The sequence below is a fragment of the Solea senegalensis genome, linkage group LG14 (assembly GCF_019176455.1).
Source record: "Solea senegalensis isolate Sse05_10M linkage group LG14, IFAPA_SoseM_1, whole genome shotgun sequence".
Lineage (NCBI taxonomy): Eukaryota > Metazoa > Chordata > Actinopteri > Pleuronectiformes > Soleidae > Solea > Solea senegalensis.
In genome coordinates, this window is record NC_058034.1 from 2,001,159 (window position 1) to 2,020,790 (window position 19,632).

The 19,632-nt window shown below is 41.6% G+C and overlaps 1 protein-coding gene across 1 annotated transcript in view; it reads left to right on the forward strand.

Annotated features, from left to right (window-relative positions):
- Nucleotides 1-18,641, forward strand: part of sema6bb (sema domain, transmembrane domain (TM), and cytoplasmic domain, (semaphorin) 6Bb) — a 168,712-nt gene extending 150,071 nt beyond the window's left edge. The window contains exon 17 of the mRNA XM_044043999.1: nt 12,800-18,641. Within this exon, the coding sequence (XP_043899934.1) occupies nt 12,800-13,707 (908 nt within the window). The 3' untranslated portion in view covers nt 13,708-18,641. The remainder of the gene's footprint in view (nt 1-12,799) is intronic.
- The last annotated feature ends 991 nt before the right edge of the window (nt 18,642-19,632 follow it).

Consider the following 19,632-nt stretch of genomic DNA (forward strand, 5'->3'; position numbering starts at 1 on the left):
TGAGTGACTGTAAATGGTTTTTACAATCATCCTGAAAGTAAACACAGTTTACGAGCAAACCAGGTTTAGTCCAAATAAGGAGTTCTGCGGCTTTTGGACCTCGCTCTCTTTTTTATTTAAAGTGCTTTTATTCTCCCTCTGTTTTTTTTCCCCATCCTTAAACAGATTGGTGTTTGATTCACAGCTCACTATAACATGAGGTGTAGAGAGAGAGAGAGAGAGAGTGTTGAGGAAACAGATGTATAATTTATCTACTGAAAGAAAAGTAATAATGGATATAACAAAGTGTGCACAGGAAAAAAAAACACTTTAAATCAGATTTTCTTTTCCCACACATCCAATTTAAATCTCATTTGGCGATGGTTTGAAATGTCATTATTATCACATCTGCTGATGGTTGTCTGAACGCTCTAGCTGCTCAAATCAGATTTCAAAGTGTCTCTGGCCTCACGTTAATGGTGACACGCAGCAACAACGTCAGAACTGCAATACATCACGGTTTCCTTCATCACACGAGGAAGACTCTGCAAGTTCTGATGCACTTCCACTTATCCTGCGTTTCAAACGTTTGTAAAATGAAATAAGGTCGAGTTTTTGTGTCTTTTTTGCTCCATTTGCAAACCACATGAATACAGTTCATCACAGTACTACTAGAACTGTATACTACTCAACTCAATTCTACTCAGTTTGGTATCAGGCGTGTCATTTTAGTGTCTCCTCCACGTGGGCGGGGTCATCGAACCACGACTGCGCAAAACTGCCGTGATGTTGTTTTATATGCGACACAAACACACAAAGCAGTGGTTTTCGATGTAACTGAATCATTAGAATCAGTTCATTAATCACGATCGGCAGCTTTCAGGAGTGCTGTCACTAAACACACCAGACTCCTCTGGTAAATATTGAGATTTTAGACATTTCCTTTGCTAAATGTTGGAGATTAACGCATGTTTTCAGGATTCTTAAGTCTTTTGAACTGATCCGGTTTGATTCTTGTGTCGGACGTCGCGCTCATGACTCTTCCAGTCATGAAACTCTGTTGACGTCACGTTTTAGTATCGGCTCGGCTTACTTACTACAAAAAATCACTATCCCAAATGGAAAAAATTAAAAAAGTAGAGTAGATTCAAGCCAGTTCCAATAGAACTATCATGGAAAAGCACCATTAGACACTAGATAATACGATTCACTACACAAAACAATCACAGAGAAAACTTTCACTCTCTATTTGACCTTTTATTCCCAATCAGGTTTTAGGATAATTGATGCAGAAAAACGTGCTTCAATCGGTTTCTGTTAAATTACAGGATGAGATCTTCACCTACATCGTTACCAAAGCAACCCACGCAGACAGGTTGTTTATGTCTGGACTTACAAATCCAATTTAATCACTCGCAATTAACAGTGTGGACAGTCTGCCTGAAATAATCTGATTTAAGAAAAAAAATTAGGAGGAGGAGCTAAAACCTCGAAACAAAATAGTGGCTGCTGGTTTTCCCGGGGAGGAAAAGTAAAGAAAGATAACGAGCGAACTCAGCGAGCCGTGGGTGCAACGGGTGTGTTTGCCGTCACTTATTAACACGCTCACATTCATACATTCATGCGCACTTATTCACACGTGCCTCACCGCGTGCACCCCTGCCGCAGAGACACGGGCGGATCGCGAGGATGAAAGTGCCTCAGATCAGTGGCTGTGAACCGTCACAGTGGTAACGAGCGTGTGCTCGTGGCGTCGGCAGGTTCCACCGGGACGCTGTGAAGTCTCTGTGTTCTGCGTTGACGTGGCGTGTTTCTGAGACGTGGATTTTCCGCAGCTGTCAAGCGGCATGAGTTCCCCCGTCTGGTTTCTGATGAAGGAACTTATTGAACTGCATGCAGCCTGAAATACGTCCTAAATTAATTAATTAACACCTACAAACACCTCCACACAGTAATTAAAAGCGATGCAGGAATAAATCAAGTGAAGCAGGCTTCTTGGTTTCTCTGGTGATGAATTTTTCCACTTTATTACAACCTTGCTTTTCCCTCAGTAACTCTGGTCATCATCATCATCATCAGAATGAGGCTTTTTTGTTCCTTCTTTTCCCACTTGTTAAACATCCGTTGACCCGTTAGATTAATCTTGCAGACTATTTTTATGGGCCCTAAATCATTACACATTTGCTTGTTGAGTCACTCACATCTCTTGGTTTCTGTGGACGGCTATTAGGGAATAAAACATTTCAGATACTGATATATCAGCCGGCTCGATGTTATCAAACCCCGATGCCAAAGAAATTGTAATTACGGTGTAATATTTTAAAGTTAAGCAATTCATTTTATCATAAATACCTTCAGATAAAAAGATAACACAAGCAGGACCAACTATGGAGAACTTCAATTACATTTAGTGTGTTGGATGTAGTGTCATCAAAAGGTAATAATGTATTTTGTAATTAATAAATTACGCCTCAATTTGGTCTATATTTGCTAACATGGAATTGTGAAAATGGAAAACTTCAGGAAACATGGATTCAGCTCACATAAACAGCTTTATTGTTGTTGCCACAGCATTTCACAGTTACATTTCACATCATTAACAGTCACACTTGACTTTGCCCACAGTACAGTGTACATCACATGTTACATCGTGTCTAGTACTTGTAGGTAAATGAGGTGTTTTTACATGTTTCTTCACCATAGCATGAATAAACTAGACAGAATGTAAATGGACAACGTGCAATAACAAGTCCACTCTACTCAACATTGATATATGTTTGATGTCTATTTTTGGTTATTGCCGTGTATCACTATATATTATATAATACTTTTATTATATAATAAAAGTATATTACTGTATATTTTACAGTATTATTTTATGTGTTACTTAAGGTATATTTTATAAATAATCAATGCTGCACACTTACATATGAATATGTACAATAGAAAGAAATAAACATTTAAACAGCTAGATGTAAATCATCCGTTCACTCTTCGTACAATCCTCCTTAACTTAACTGCTAATAACTGTATCATGCATTTGTATATAAATGCACATTTTTCCTGATTATTATTAAATATCTTTCTAAATATTGAAAACATCAAAAAAAATCAGTAAAGAATAATCAGGGCCGCACGGCGGGACAGTGGCTTGCATTACTGCCTCACAGCAAGAAGGTCACCGGTTTGTATCCCAGTTTGACCAAGGGCCATTTCATGTGGAATTTGCGTGTGTTCGCTCTGTGCGCTCCGGCTTCCTCCCACTATCCAAAAACATGCAGATTAGGGATTAAGTCAGATTAAGACACTTTCAATTGACTGTGAGAGTGAATGGTTGAGTGTCTCTGAGTGTGTTTGCCCTGCGATGCACTGGCAGCCTGTTCAGCGTGTACTCACTTTTCTCCATATGTCATCATGTGGAGGGTAAAGCAGTGGAAAATGAACGAATGAATGAATGAATGATGTCTATAAATAAAAATGAATGCAAAGCTAAGCCCTGTTGTTGCTGGACTGTTCTCAGATGCCATACATCACTTCGACGACAGCAGTATCATATCGTTGGAAATTAAAACGATGAAACTTATGAAAGTGTGATTATCTTCCGGATGCATGCTTCTAATCAAATCATCATCACTGAAGGTGGTGTGAAAATTACCCTTCATCTGACTGTCTGTCTTTCACACACACACACACACACACACTTGTTCACAAGTCGAAAGCGCCGCCAGACTGTGATCATAGGCCGAGCAGATACACAGTCGTCTGCCAGTGTTCTAATCAAGGGAAATGTTCAACAACTGGCGTGAAGCTTGCAGGGATTTTCATTAATTTCCCTGACTCACCAGCAGAATGGGAGGAGGGAGAGAAGGTCAGAAATGAGCGAGAGGAAGATAAAAGTAGGAAACTTAAGCCTCTTTCTCATTTTTGAACATTTAACAGGAATATCCAGGATTTGTGAACCTGGGTGAACCTGCTGATAAAAGGCAATTCATTCCACTCCCATTGCTTGTGCTTGTTCTGCCCTGTGGTGTTTTTCTTTTACCTGCGCATGAACGGTGACGTCATGAATGTTACGGGAAACAAATACAAGTAGGAGGAAGAAATGGGTCTATTTTTCATTTTCCTATGTGTCGTTGAGTCAAAGTTAGGATTCATTTTCTATCCCATTTTTAGCAGTGACATAACGTAGCAATAATTGTGCAGAAGTTACAACACAGAGCGCTTTTCTTTGCTTTTTGTTCATAAAAACGAGCCGAGTGAACTTTGTACTGTGACATTTTTCTAAATTTCACATATCAATCCAATTTTAAACACGTTGAGTACTTTTTGCTCTGGTTTAGTTGGTGAAAATGATTTTTTTTTTCATAAGAACGTCCTGAAAAAAAGGATATAAGATTACTATATGTTTTTAAAAAAGCAGCTGCTCTGTGTTCTTAGGGTTAAACCAAGTGATGAAATTTAAAAAAATATTGAGCTGCAAAACGAAGGTTTGGTAGAAACATTCAAGGCTAAACTAAGCGCCGAATCATCTTATCTTCATCAAGCGAAACCTGTTTTTTTTTATATACATATTAACCTTTTTTCTAATCCAATCTATTATAGCACATTTAAGAGAAGTGCCCAATTTAAAAATATTTGACTCAATTCACCTTTTTTTTCCAGAATAAAAAGCTCTGTATTCTGCTTGACTTCATCGTTTTGTGAAGAAAATCAGACAATTTAGTTGAAAAACATGTAAGAAAAAGATTTCTTTTGAATGAATCTGTCCACCATTTACTGATCAGTGACTTTTTTTGACAGAAAATCCCTTAATGGAGTACAGATAGTGAAAAGAGTAAACGTAAGGTTCACTAGGAACATTCAAGGCTAACAGCTATGCTTGTGGCAGGACATATCTGTGCATCATAGGAATTAGCTTCGCTGCCAAAAATAATGAAACAGACAAAAGAAATGTTCCCACTGATGCCAGTTGGAGCCGATAATTTGATAAAATGCATTATAGAGTCATTTTACCTGAGAGCAGTTAATTTTGACATCAAATGTTGATTTATTTGTAACTATAGTCTTTAGCTTTAGTCATATTTTAGTCATCTGAGATGTTTTAGTCTAGAATCCGTACTGTACCGAGTATCAGCACATCAGTGGGCATGGTTGGACATGTCATCCTGTGTAACCTGCAGGTGTGTGTCACACTGGAGGCCCCATGCGGTGGCGAGCTCCTTGATGGTCCTTAGTTGGGCCTTTCCTCTGATTCCCACTTCCTTCATTAGCCTACCTCCACTGGTCACACCTTTACGTTCACAGCCTCTGCTTCAGCTGCCAGCTTGGCATACCGCAGCTTTTTCCTTTCGAGCGCGTCATCGACAGCTTCCTCCCAAGGGACTGTCAGCTCAACGATGAAGACGCGTCAGCAGGATTTAGACCGGAGAACCAGGTCTGGACGCAGGTTGGTCGTTGCAATTTAGGGTGGGAAGGTAAGGTCTAGTTGGTGATGGGTTGGTCAGTTGTTTCTCCCATTGCCGTATGAAGGAAATAAACCTGGGAAGTTCAGCCGGGCTTTTGCAGGTATGACATTGGCGGTTACCCTCTTGCGCTCGAGTTCAGCAGCCTTGATTGTGGCGCCTGGTATACCATCCCTGAGTTAGGCTGGTCTTACAGACCACCAGGTTGTGTTGTCTTTTCTCTTTCTTCCCAACATCGCCATTTATGCAACTTTCCTCCGTGTTGACATCCAGTTAGATCAACCTAAACCTCTTTTTATTACTCTTCACTTCCGCACATTGGTTCTCTTCCCAGTTTTCCCACCTGTATTTATTCTTTGATGAAGGGTGTCAGTAGATTTCCTCATAGTTTTTGTCATATCAACTTTGCTTGACGTCTCGTCTGCGGTCTGGGAGTAGTATTATTATTGTTATTATTATTATTATTAGTATCATAATAATAATAATTATTAGTATTATTATTGTTATTATTAGTAGTAGTAGTAGTAGTATCATAATTATTATATTATTATTATTATTATTTGTAGTAGTAGTATGATAATTATTATATTATTATTATTATTAGTAGTAGTAGTAGTATCATAATTATTATATTATTATCATCATCATTATTATTATTATTATTATTATTATTATTACTACATTATTATTATCATCATTATTAGTATTATTATTATTATTATTATTATTATTATTATTATTAGTATTAGTATTAATAAACACTGGGTGAATACGTTTATTTCAACTCCATTTTGGCAACGATGCAAATTCCCGCATCGTTTCCACTATGACGTGCGCTCTCTTGTTTTAACGTTAGCATAGCCATTAACCTTGAATATTTGACTTTTTTTTTCATTTGATCATTTGTATAAACTGAAGGAATGATTGAAGTTTGACTAAAGTAAAACATATGAAAGGTTCTGAAGTAGGCGGAATAAAGTGAGGCTCAAAAATGCCTCGCATCATTACAACCACCCAGTAAACGTAAACAACACGCTTCATTGTTTTGATTTGAATTGAGCGTGTATAAGTAAAAGTTCCTTTACTTCTCTTATGAGTTTTTGAGCCATGACTCCCATTATGCTGCCACCCTTGGTGATCAAAGGAGCGGTGGGTAAAAGACAGAGATATGGAAAGAAGGATTAGCCGCTCACAGGAGGTTTGAAAGGGAGGGAAGGAGTTATAGGATGAGGAGCAGATGACTGTGAGTATAGAGACAAAGGAAATCAAAGGGAAATTATGACTACATTTTCAAGGCAGTATTGTATTATATACATATATATATAGATAGATAGATATAAACACAAAAATAGTCCATTAGTAAATGTTGTCTTTTCTCCTCCAAACTCTGCTTGTCTTTTGTTTCTCCTCTTCACCCCTTTAATCCGTCTCTCTTCTCCTCCTCTTCATTTTCTCACCTCTTTTGTTTTAGCACTGAAAATCTCTCCTCCCCTCCCCCTTTTCCTCTCATTGTTGCGCTTTAATTGGAGCTGGAAGCCACAAGACGAGCAGCTCGCTGTGCATCAGGCTGACAGGCAGACCCGTTGGCTTCTATTACGCTTTAATAAGTGAGCAGGATTGGAAGAGCCGAGCGAAGGAGCTGAAGGGAGGAGAAAAGTGTGCAAGATACTGTCACCACTTGGTGGGATTGCAGGGGGATGGGGGAGGAGGAGGAGGGGGGGGAGTCTGTCTGCTGTCACACAAACACACTCCGCACCAAACTCTTTGTTCACTTTCATCACCCTTCTCCGTTTATTGCCGCTGGCTGAAGATTTGTGTGCGTTGTGCATCCGAGTGAGACAGCTTCATGTGGGAGATGAAAGAAATTGACAAAATAATTACCATATCGGAGTGTCCGCGTCAAACCGGCAAAGAGTGGAGGAAGCGAGTCTGTGTTGTACACAGGAACACACACAGTTGTACAGTAAGTGCACTAACTAACACACACACTTGTCAAGTGGTGTCCTCGTGCAGGAGGACGACAGCGGTATTATTGCACCTTGCAGGATTGAATCCAAAGTGCCACACATGCGGTGTAACTCTGGACCGCAGACAGTCGAGGTAACTGTTCGGGAAATATCTACAGCCTCTGCAGCTGAGTACGCCAAGAACAATCCCAGCTGTGATGTGGAAGAGAGAGAGCGGAGATTTGTGGTTTCTCCTATTATGTTGCCATCTTGTTTGGACTTTTTAATGTGGTTGCAGTGTGTCGTGTTTTTTTTATTTACAAAGTCATCAAGGCTGCGGTTTATTGATGATAAAAACATCCAGCCATTAATCAGTTCATTAGCTGACGTCTTCAGCATGTGTGTGTGTGTGTGTGGGGTGGGGGGGCATAAATGAACAGGCAGGCACTGTAACCTCCAAATACCTTTCCATGTGTTGCATCTGCTGCCTCCCACCAAAACTGCCCCCGCCCTCCTGGAGGAGCTTTAATGTAATTGCAGCTGGCACTCTCTCCAAACTGAATATTGGAAGTGAAACATGAAAATAAATACAGCTGGAGTGTTGAGGCAGCAGTATGTTTAGGCTGCTGCAACACAGATGCCAACCGTGTGTTCAAGGAGAAAAGAACTTGCAGCGAACGAGCACAACACAGTGAAATTCAGCATAAACACACGAGAGCATGGTCGTTTGAGTTACTACACAAAGACTAAAAAGAGACATCTGTGCTGTTTAGCCCGTGTAACCACACTGTGGCTGTGTGACAGGCTGAGCGAGTGAAGTCGTGATATCCAAATTATGAGCTGCCATCTGTGTTTCGGAGCAATTTTGAAATACGACGCAATCATTTTTTTATGTCCTACTGGGTGAAAACTTAGCCCCTAAATAAACATTATTACGCAGGTAAATAAGCACCTTACAATTTATAGCCGAATCTTAATGCATGGACCAGATTCAGAGAGCGTTGAATGAGAAATGCATCTTTCCGAACACTATTTAAGCTCAAAAGATTAAATGGGGATTTATTATTACAAGATGGAGAAAATAAACCTCCGTCAAGGCCACTCAGTTTCCCACAGCGTCAAGATCCAGAGTTCAACCACATAACACAGAAACTATAGCACTACATTAGATGCAATTACTTTTTTTTAGCTTAGTCGAACCTTAGAGTTGATGACCTACATCAGGGGTCAGCAAGTAAATTACGCCTTAGGGCCAATATTTTTGTAAGCAATTGAAAACCAGGCCAAAGCGTCATATCTTCATCAGGCAAAAGTAAACGATTCAATCACGTACGGAGCCCCTGACGTGACATGGGGGAAAAAAAACTCTAATTTGTGTCCACAAAGTAGTTTTCCTTGGCCAGTAATAGGTATAACATACACACAAAATACTAATTAATAATATTAATATCATTCCCATTAATTACCTTGAGAGCTGCTGAAGCAAAAGCAGCACGATGGACAGAGATAGTGTGACTGCGTGTTCGTGAGGAATCATTATAACAGTGCTGCTGTACACGATAATACACGGTGTATTATTAATAATACACAATCCCTGTGTGACCACTGCGCGTACATATATTCTCTTCACGATGATTGCGGGAAGTTTGAATCAGTGAATAGCTTTCAAACTTTAATGAAGTGTCACCGTTTCAAGCAAGGGCGCGCTCCATTTTTACCCAGCTGTCCCAAGTTAATGGGAATGATAAACCCACAGTTACACCTATTTCGTGGCAACAAATTAAAGTTCCCCCATGTCATGTCTGGGGCTCTGTAATGTAATATTGCAGCACAAAAATGACACATTTGAGAGATGTGTTGGTCTTAATAAGGAATTTCAAAAGTAATTTACCGCTGAATTTTAACTCATGTCTTCAAACTGCTCCTTGTTTTTCAGAATAGTTAAAAATATGTTTCTTTTACTTTTTCAGTTACAGATAGATGGACAAACACTAAATAAAGGAAGATAATCCATTAGAAGGTAACATTTAGGTAATAAATAGTGTTATAAACATGTGCTAATACATAAATCTTGAATATCAGAACTAATAAAAACTGTACTCAATTCCATTGTAAGTCGCTTTGGATAAAAGCGTCTGCTAAATGACATGTAATGTAATGTAATAAGAGGTAAGCAGAGACAATTTCGATAGACGGGGGAAAGAAAAGGTCATGACATCTGGAAAAATGAAAAGAAATCTCATCACTTTTCACTTCACAACAAGAAACCAGTTGATAAAATATGAGAGGCTTTTATCTGAGGGTGAACTGAGCTGAACTGCATGTCACATAATTAACACTCGGTAACTGCGGCCTGCGTCCACATGTATCACCAAGGGTATTGGATTGGCGATAAAGGACTAATTAATGCTGAAAAAGACATTGATTGACCAACAAGGCCGGTTGATTAACGCCATGTTCTCATCAGTGGGAAACTGCAGATTCGCTGTGAGGAAGGACTCGCGTCGTGAATGTCAAGGACCCGATTCACAGAGCTGGAAGATGATGCTGTAAGCACCAAGACTTTCATTTCATTCTGGATTCCCTGCTTCTTTAGAAAGTGCAGTTATGTCCTGCACTGTCCTGCAGTTATCAGCTGTTTACAAACAGTACTCAGTATGGGTCATAATCCACTGCTGCTGCTGCTGATGATGATGATGATGCTGCTGCTGATGACCAATGGGGTCATTTGAGTTGGAGGACAAGCTCCTGGATAGATGAAGTTTTTTTTATGTGGTGTTGTATTCCTGAATCTGAATCTATTTTAGTACTTGTTAGTATTAGTAGATTAGTAATAGATTAGTTGTGCACTGGTCTGATTTAGGATTGTCTTCAATTGCCCTATTGACTAAAGTATATCTGGTTGTGCACACCGTTGGTGTAGTGATTAGAAACTGCTTTCTTCATGGAGTGTGCGTGTTCTCCCCATGCGTGCGTTGGTTTTCTCCGGGTTCTGCGGATTCTTCCCAGAATCCCACAGGTTAATTGGTCAATCATGTGAGAGTGAATGGTTGTTTGTCTCTGTGTGGACCTGCGATGGTCCAGGGTGTACCGTTCGCCCCCCGTATGTCAGCGGGGATAAGCACCAGCAGCCCCTGACCCTCATGTGGACGAGGATAAAGCAGTAGACGATGAATGAATGAATTGATTAGGATCACTTCTGAGGCGTTTCAATGGAGATTTGGAACCCGAGCGCCGCCTACAGACCTTTGAAGACTGTGGTGATTCATTTTTTTCTTTTGTTATTTCATTTTCTTTTTATCTTGATTCTATTTCCTTGTGTATCTTGTCAATTTCCTGTTGTACTTCCTAGCTTCTTTTATGTGTGACTGCTCTTGTTTTGGTTCCTGTCTTGTTCCCAGCACTGATGTTTTTCACTGTGTTCCATTATCTCCTGCTCCGTAGTGTATTCAGTGTGTGTTCTCTCCTCTCCTTTCCTTTGTCACTTAGTCTATTTAGTTATGTTTTCAAAACCTGTTGCACATTAGGTGCCTCCTGCAAAAAAGGGTTTTTCATTAAATCTTACTGGAGTATATACACATGAGGATGGGCAGACTAGAAGAGCAAAAGGGACCAATTTAAACTTTCCATCACATCTCAACTTAAACATACACTGCGTCAACACAGTCGTTTTCATCATTTTTCTCATTATTTCTTTTATGTACTTTTGTAAAGTGTCTTGTTCCCTTGTTCCCCTGCCACCCTGTATCAAGCACGTTGTTTTCCATTACGTCACAGAACCCCCTCAACAAGGATGGGGTCGCCATAGCACGGCTGTGCGAAACCGCCGCTACGTCGTTTTATACGTGACACAAACATGCAAACTAGTGACGATTCATTGTAACTGAGTCATTTCAATCAGTTCATTAAATAGATGTGTTCAGTACTTCCCGCAATACGGCTGTTGAATATTAGGATTTTAGACATTTCCTTGCTAAATGTTGGAGATGAACACATGCTTTCAGGATTCAGAAGTCTTTTTATTCGATCTGCAGTTAAGCATCGTTCAATTTGAACGTACTGTCACTAGTGGAAAGTAGAGTCAAGTTGGGCCAAGTAGTGCCAGAACCGTGTACTGGAACAGCCCCATTAGATATAGCCAAACAGAAAATTATTTCAAGCAAGCGAGTGTATTAAAAATAGATTTTGCTGTGGTTAAGGGTAGAAAACAGTCATTATGGTGTTATGTGTGAGCTGTCCTGCACCGATGGCTCAGCACAGCAGTTTCTCACACGCTGCCAGTCCACAGCTTAATGTAAATGTGCATCATACGAAGCCACAGGCCACATTAATTAACCGCCAGGCTGCTTCATGCTAGGTATGCGCACCACAATTAGCCCAATTTGTCCCCATTAAAACGTCGTTTGTCAGATAATAAAGCATGTTTGTTTAAGAAGCTGTTCTCTCTATTTCCATTTGTTTTCACATTCTTTTTGCTCCCAATGTCTCTTAATGACCTCCATTCATTTTCTGTGGGAAAATGATTTATTTTTGTTGTCCCTGTTGAGACAGTCCTCCCTCTTCCGCTATTGCTGTTGCAATTTAACAACTATTACTGTTTGTCTAAGGCCCCAAATGTTCAAGTTTGCTTTTGGCCACTTTTCATTTTCTTTTTCTACAGCAGCCTCTTTTTTTTTTTCCTTTTCCTTTTGTCTGCTTTTCTGTAATCTACTTTTCTTGGCAGAGTCTTATTGTATTACTTGGTGTTGTGGTCCCTGGAGCTCACAAAGCAAAGAACATCTTCTCCTTTGGCATTTTCCTAATTGATCCATGGCAGTCTGTGCTGTGGTCCAGCTGGGTTCATATCCTCAATAATTCATAAACAGTTCTCTCCCACAGAGTTCATCTCACGTTCTTTTTCAAATGATTTACTGAAATAAATGGTCTTGTGTGTTGACATGATCTATCTACCCTTGTTTGAACACCGTGCCTTAAGTTCAACCTTGTGTTCATCTTTGCATGCAGCAAGGAAGAAATACCAGTATACATATATGAGCAAGAAGTTCATATAGCAACATATGGATCGGAAGTGTAATGGATTTTTATGGTTTGAAAACATTCAAATTATTACTCAGTAGTAGTGCCACACTTGGCATCTCGCTCCATAAAACCAATGTTGTGAAACATGCTAGGGTTGAGAGCTATTTTCAATCAGGAAGACAGTTATTACAGCTATTAAAATCACCCTCCACTTTATTTAATGAAGGCAATTAGCTGGAGATACCTTGGCTGGAAAGCCCTCAACTACTCCCACCCACAGAGTGGAGAGAGAGAAATTAGGCCATTTTGTGTTGCCATTTGTTAACTCCCACATGTTTAACGCAGGAAATACCGACGCTGTTCCACTGATGGTTTCTTCTCTCTGTTTTACAGGAATGCTGCTCCAAGAGAGTTTCATCGAGGAGCCTGACGGCCTTGTGTCTGTGAACCTGCTGGTGGTGTCTGCCGTCTCAGCCTTCACGACAGGAGCCATCCTCTCTGGCCTCACGGTCTGCTGGATTATGAGCCACCGCCACCGCCACTCCCGCAGCTCCGGAACCAACGGCGCCCGCCGCAAAAGTGACAAAGAGCAGAGCATGCTGGGACAGGGCCGCAGCGGCTCCGTCATGAGCGTGACAAGAACCAGCGGCGGTGAGAGGAGACGTTCGCAAGTGGACAATCCTTTCGTTACACCCAACGGCTGGCCTAAAGGAGACATGGACCCAGGACTGCTGCCAACACCGGAGCAGACCCCGCTGCAGCAGAAACGGGGCATGCGTCTCCCGGACACTGACTGGGACCAGAGTCAGACCTTCCTCACCGCTGTCGGGACTCCCTGCCCCAATAACTCTGTCATCTACCTGAGCTCCAAGTTCCTGCATGGAGGTGGAGGTGGTGGAGGCATGGTCCGGATAGAGGACCCTGGGGAGGTTATGCTGCCCCTGCATACCGAGCGCCAGCGCTACCTGATCCTAGCCACCCAGCGAGGGGAGCACGGTAACAGCCGTCCCAGTGGCACGCTGAGGAACTCAGCAGGAGAATACATCTACCCTGCCACACCACAGGACTCCCCCGACCGACGGCGGGTGGTTTCTGCTCCCACTCCCCACATGGACTATGGGGAGCCTCGCTGGAGTCACGATGTGCTCAACTACAACAGCAACAACGGAGCGCCCTATCACCCCCAGCGCCAGGGCCTCATCAGGCCAGACATGCATGGACCTCGAGGGCTCGGAGAACTGGCTGACTTCAGCCATTTGCTAGGGAAGAACATGGGAGAGCGCACCCCCAGTGGCCAATGAGGGGAAGTACGTGTATGAGTCCTGACACCAAACTCTCTCTGAACACTCATTCCCTCCAACAGAAAACTGGAATAAGTCAACCCCTCTGACTAGCTGTCCTGGTCCAAACTGTCCCCCCGTCTGTCCTCTCTCACTGGCATTCTATGTTCAATGACGTCATTCAGCTGGCTAAAGAGAGAGACGGAGAGAAAAAGAAACACAGAGAGTTGAAAAGAGGAGAACGTTCTCCTCATGTCTCTGTTCCTGTGCTCTTCATCTGAGGTGCACCCCTCTCTACTGTGTTAGTGGTACAACCCAGAGAGTGTGACTTTGACACCGCAGGACAAACAATAAGGCACAGGGAGGGGTGCAAAGGAAGGGGAATCTTCAAAAGGGGCAGCGTGGTTTGTTTTGGGGTTTTTCTTTTGTTTTTTTAAAAAGACAATTTTGCTTGTAGCGCCAAACGTGGAAGGTCTCACCCCACCACAATGTTCACTCTTTTGACACCATGGAAATTCTGCAAGTGTGAAATTTTCTTTCTGCTTTTGTTTGTTTTTTTGTTTGTTTGTTTTTTGTGCCCGTGGCATCCAGCAGACTACAGTGTGCTTTTACTTTTTGGATTTTGAATGAGACTAAAACTGTTGTAGCTGTGCCAGAGGGCAGCGACTCTCAATGAATCATGCAGTGTGTGTCTGTCTGTCTCGCTGTGTGAATGTGAGAGGTCACAACAACCCCAACCAGTGTCCTGTCTTACCTGTGAGGAAAGAATTACTATATATTGAGGTGTCTGTAAACAATCATAGAGAGATCCATAGATTTTATTTTCTGTCTCTCTCCAGGTGTTTACCAATCAGAGGTTTGGGTGGTTGACCCATAGCTTAGGAAGGGTTGAGATTCTCAATACCTCAGCAGTGAAACTGAACAGAGCCATGATGACGTGACAGAGAGCAATAATATGTAAGAGACATTTAAGTGTGACGATGAAGCCAATTCAATCAGATATTTTTTTACTATTATCACAGATATCTCAGTAGAGCAAAACTTAAACGTCAGAAAGAGCAGCGCGCTTGGGGAAAAAAAGGAACAATATCTCCCCTCCATTCTTCTCTCCTTCGCTCTCTCACTCTCTCTCTCGCAGTATCCCTGGATCTGTCTGACCTGACCTGAGGCCTCCCTGGGCTCCACAGCCCATTTGAAAAGGGGGAATGTGAGCTGTGGTTGTCTCGCTGTCTCGCTGAGGCTATGAGGCCTGGCCGCTTGGGATCTACATTCAGCCTTTTCTGCCCAACAGTGAGCCTCTTTGTGTCCCAGACTCACGAGGAGACTGCGGCAACAAATGGCCGTTAAAGAGTCAGAGACCGAGTCAAGAATCACAGCTTAGCAGAATATCAATGAAGAGGACAGCAGCTCCATCCGTCATGTGAGATGTACCAACTCTGCTGTGGGCATCTCTAAATGCTTCGCTCACTTGCCAGGACAGGGAGGAGCTGAGAGCTGAAGCTGGAGCCGGGGCCAGGAGTTGGCCCACTGTTGACTGTCACAATGGTCATCCCTTGTGACTTTATCCCTTTCTGTCTTTCAGTGTGTCTCCAAACAAAGGTGGGATAAAGAAAACAGATGGGTATGGGTCGACTTGGGTGTGGAGTTACTCTTTTTCACTCTGTCGTCTTTTGATGTTTTCCATTTTCGCCTCTGTTCTCATCCCTTCTTAATTCAGACGTAGATCCAGAGATAGTTTTAGTTCATCTGGGTCAATGTGGCGTTTTTGTGTGTGTGTGTCTGTCAGCTGCTGTGTGAGTCTCTTAGGGCTTATACCAATGAATGTGTTGCTCATATTGAGTGCAACCCCTCCGCTTTGATCAGTTTTATTCTCATTCACACCCTTCCTGTTTCCTCCTTTGACTCATTAGTGTTGTGCGTGACATTCATACATCTGTGATAACATTGTCAGAGCCATTTGTGGGATAAGTAAATACTGTACATTATATCCAAACCATTTTACAGTGCACAAAGATGTACTGATTAAACTGAGATGTCGAATCACACTTAGCTGAAGAGAACAGATGGTAGATACCCAGATAATAAACCATTAAGTACGAAAACTAGGGCTGAGTGTTGTTTTGGATTTTTATGGAACCAGAAGCCATTATGATATGACGCATTTTCAGATTCTGAGATAATAGTCAAACACATGTTCAGGAAATACACACTGTAATTTGTTACCTATAACGGTGTCGTTTCTCAACTGCAGCTTCATTCTAACATCAAATACTGTATGGCAGTAGATTGTTTTGGTCTTCATATCCACTGTCTAAATATTGGCCTCAGAACTGAAGCTAATTCGATGGCAGACATGTTTACGAGAATGCAGTAACATGAACATGTCCATTTGCTCTCACAGCTATCATTAGTATTGTCGATGGTCTCATTAGCGACGGCTACTTTCAACATCAATGCTAACCACCTAGCAGCTACCAACGGTCAAAGACAGTCAACTCGCTTGCAAACACGGCAGCAACGTTAGCAACATCAGCTGCTTAAGATCCAGATAATTTCTTCAGGAACTGGTGGAAACCAAAAATGGAGCTAAAATACAACTGAATATCACATTTAGTGTACTCACGTTCAGTGACCAATCAGTGAATTAACGTACTTTTTTTCTGCTATATATACTATATTATTTTGTGAAGATAAAATATCATACAATGTAACTATTAAGACCTTGTTTTTACAAAAACAAACTATAGATTTCTACCAAATACTTTTTATTTTCTGTCCAACAGAAAATCCATAGTGTTAAACACGTGTTATAAACGTAACGATCAGGTATAAATCAAGAAATACCTGATCAAAGACAAAGTAAATTTGATACCACGGCTGAGATGTGATATTCAGACCGAAAAAATATACCACTGAGAGTGTGAGGTCGAGGGGGAGACAGGGAAGGCGGTGTGAGAGATTTATGAAGGCAGGGACGGAGGTGGAGGTCATGCAGAGGAACATGATGTCGCTGCATTACCAACTCTCCACATTAGTCTAGTGTATTCTTTACATATATTCCACCACGAAACAGGTCATTAGTATGGAGGATTCTGAGCTTTTCCAGCAGCCTGACCCGAGCCCTCATCTTCCCCCGTCTCCTGTCTCCGCCACGGCCTTATAGCTCTCTGTGTGTTTATGTGTGTTATGTCTCCGTCTCGGCCCGGTGTGCGCAGCCAGCCGTGTCCTTGCTCTGCATCTCCTACGGTGTTTCACTAAACATGCTTGATTAGGCAAAGTACATTCCCCCGGCCCTCTGATGGCCTGACGAGCCCATGAGAAGATTACTGCAGACACATCGGCACTGAGAGGGAGGGTGGTGCACGTACAACCAGCTCCTTACACCCCTCCACCACCACCAACCACCACACACACACACACACACACACACACACTCGCATGCATACACACAAAAACCAAATATGGGACGCAATTGAATTAAGATCAGAAATAAAACTCACGCTTGAAATAGCCAGACACTGGCTGCATCTAGGAAAGGTACAGTACATGATGTTATCTCATTAACTGCATCATTTGATTACCTTAGTTGAATACAATGGAGCGGTTAAGAATTCAGTGTGTTTATTAAATATTGAAGCCATCGTTCTCCCTCTTCTCCACATACTTCATGTCATTCCAGGTCCTCCTCTGCCAACAGCTGCACCTTGTCCTCCTTCTTCTTCTTCTTGTCCTTCTTTTGTCCGTCTCTTTCACGAACATGGACGCACATCATACCTATCTCTTCCTTTTTGTCCTTGTTTGCCAATAATTTTAAATTGCTAATTTTTACGAGTTAGCGGCAGAAGCGGGAATCAAAGTAATTCACGAAACCCCGCTTTATTTCAAATCACATCTTTTGTTCTACACTTTCAAAAGCCACTCTAATGGAAAATTGCTCTCCTTTGAAATGACTTTTGGGGGGGGTGTGGAGGGGGGAGGGGGGGGAGGGTTTGTTCTGGAAACACAAACACACTTGTTTCCCCTTTGTCATCTTTTCCCTGCACAAAGTGACACAGACATAAAATTGCCATCAAGTCCCAGTAACCCGGTCTGTATGTGTATGTTGTTATGTATCAGGTTTGTGTATGTGTGTGTGTGTGTGTTGGGGTTGTTTATGCTGTGTGCCCTCCAGCCAATAACTGCCATCTTGCCCTGCAGTGCTCTATGTTTTCGAGAGAGAGAGAGAGAGAGAGAGTCCAGAAACTGAGGCTAACCTGTATGAAATCCACCAATCACAGTGAGGAGAGACATACGAGCGCAAAAAGCACAAAAAAAGGCGAATTCAAAATCAGCATTTGCTTCTTTTGTAAAATTGTAGATGTATTTAGTCGGCACTGATCTTTTATTTTTGTTGTCATGTTCGTTTTGTTTCTGTGATAGATATTTTGTTTTAAAAAATTATATGGGAAATTATTGTGATTTCAATTCTGTGTGTCAGTTGTTAGGGCAACAGTGAAGACAAGCCTGATGACTATTATTATTATTATTATTATCATCATAATATAATTATGATTATGATTATTATGATTATTATTATTATTGTATTGACAGTGACAATGAAGCAGTACTGTGAGCAGCACTGAGCTGCTGCTGTGTCCTGTTGGGATGCTGAATTTAAAAGGTCTAAAAGGAGGAAGCGAGTGAAGGAGTGAATGTTTTAAAGGTTTAAAAAAAAAAGAGACTTCTCTCCAGTGGAGTGGAGTCTTCTGCTACTGTGAAGGACCGCGCTCACGCCAGAGGCTGCCCCCACCCCAAAACCCCCTACACGCCACCTCATTCGCCCCCTGCGGGTGACCTTTGGGGCACAGATGTCATCAGATGACACCACAAGTTCCTACTACGTGTACATAACCTTGATGCTTACATGTAATTAAAGTGCCGTAGCTGCATGATGACACAGCCTCTGTGTGTGTACAGAAGTAGCCACGTGTGAAACTTTGTACAGTACATACAAGTGTGTGTGTGCGTGTGCGTGTGTGTGTGCGTGCGTGCTTGTGTCCGCGAAGAAACCCGTTTTGTCGTCACGCGAAAAAAAACAAAAACGAAAAACAACATGTGCATGCACCCTCCGACAACTGCACAAAGCACACACACACACATAAGACACAAAGACACACACACACACACACACACACACATATACATACACACACTCCAGCAGTTGTTCACCATCCTCCACGTTGTCCTGAGCTCTGCCTGTCACTCCGCATGGAGTCAACTTTCTTATTCTAATAAACCACTCAGACATCGACCTCTAAGTCTGATCATTGACCACAGTGTGTTTGACTTTCCTTATATGGTTTCATTTGTCCGTATATCATTTTTGTTTGTCTGCGATGTCTAGTATCAAAGGAATTGTCATTTTCACAAATATGATGTGGAAGAACATTTGGCACAAGTAACATCAACACAAGCCACAGGTTGAAAACAGGTTTAACTTGAGTTAAAGTATATAAGAATTAAAAGAAGTATGTATTATATAGAGTGGCTGCATGGTTGACAGAGCTTTTTTTAACCAATGTAAAATATGTGTAAAGTTCATGTGCCTTTTATATCATTATTAAATATGTGTACACCACTGGAGATGGATGATATAGTACCTCTTAATGTTTTTTTTAAATGGCTACCTGGGTTAGATATATGATGAATGCATTATATAAGAATAATAAGTTACAAGATGTCAACTACAATAAAGAAAACTTAGTATAGTACATTGTTGTGGTTGTTCAGTATAAGAAAGCATGTGAAGCAACGTAAAGTGATTAAGTTCAAAAGAAAACACAAACCTGCTTAACAACAAAAAGATGATACCTTCATGTTTCACTACCAGCTGCACACAGTGGACAGGTATTACAGTGTACTACCATCTTTATTAGGTAGGGGGTGCTGTAGCTCCATAGGACTATT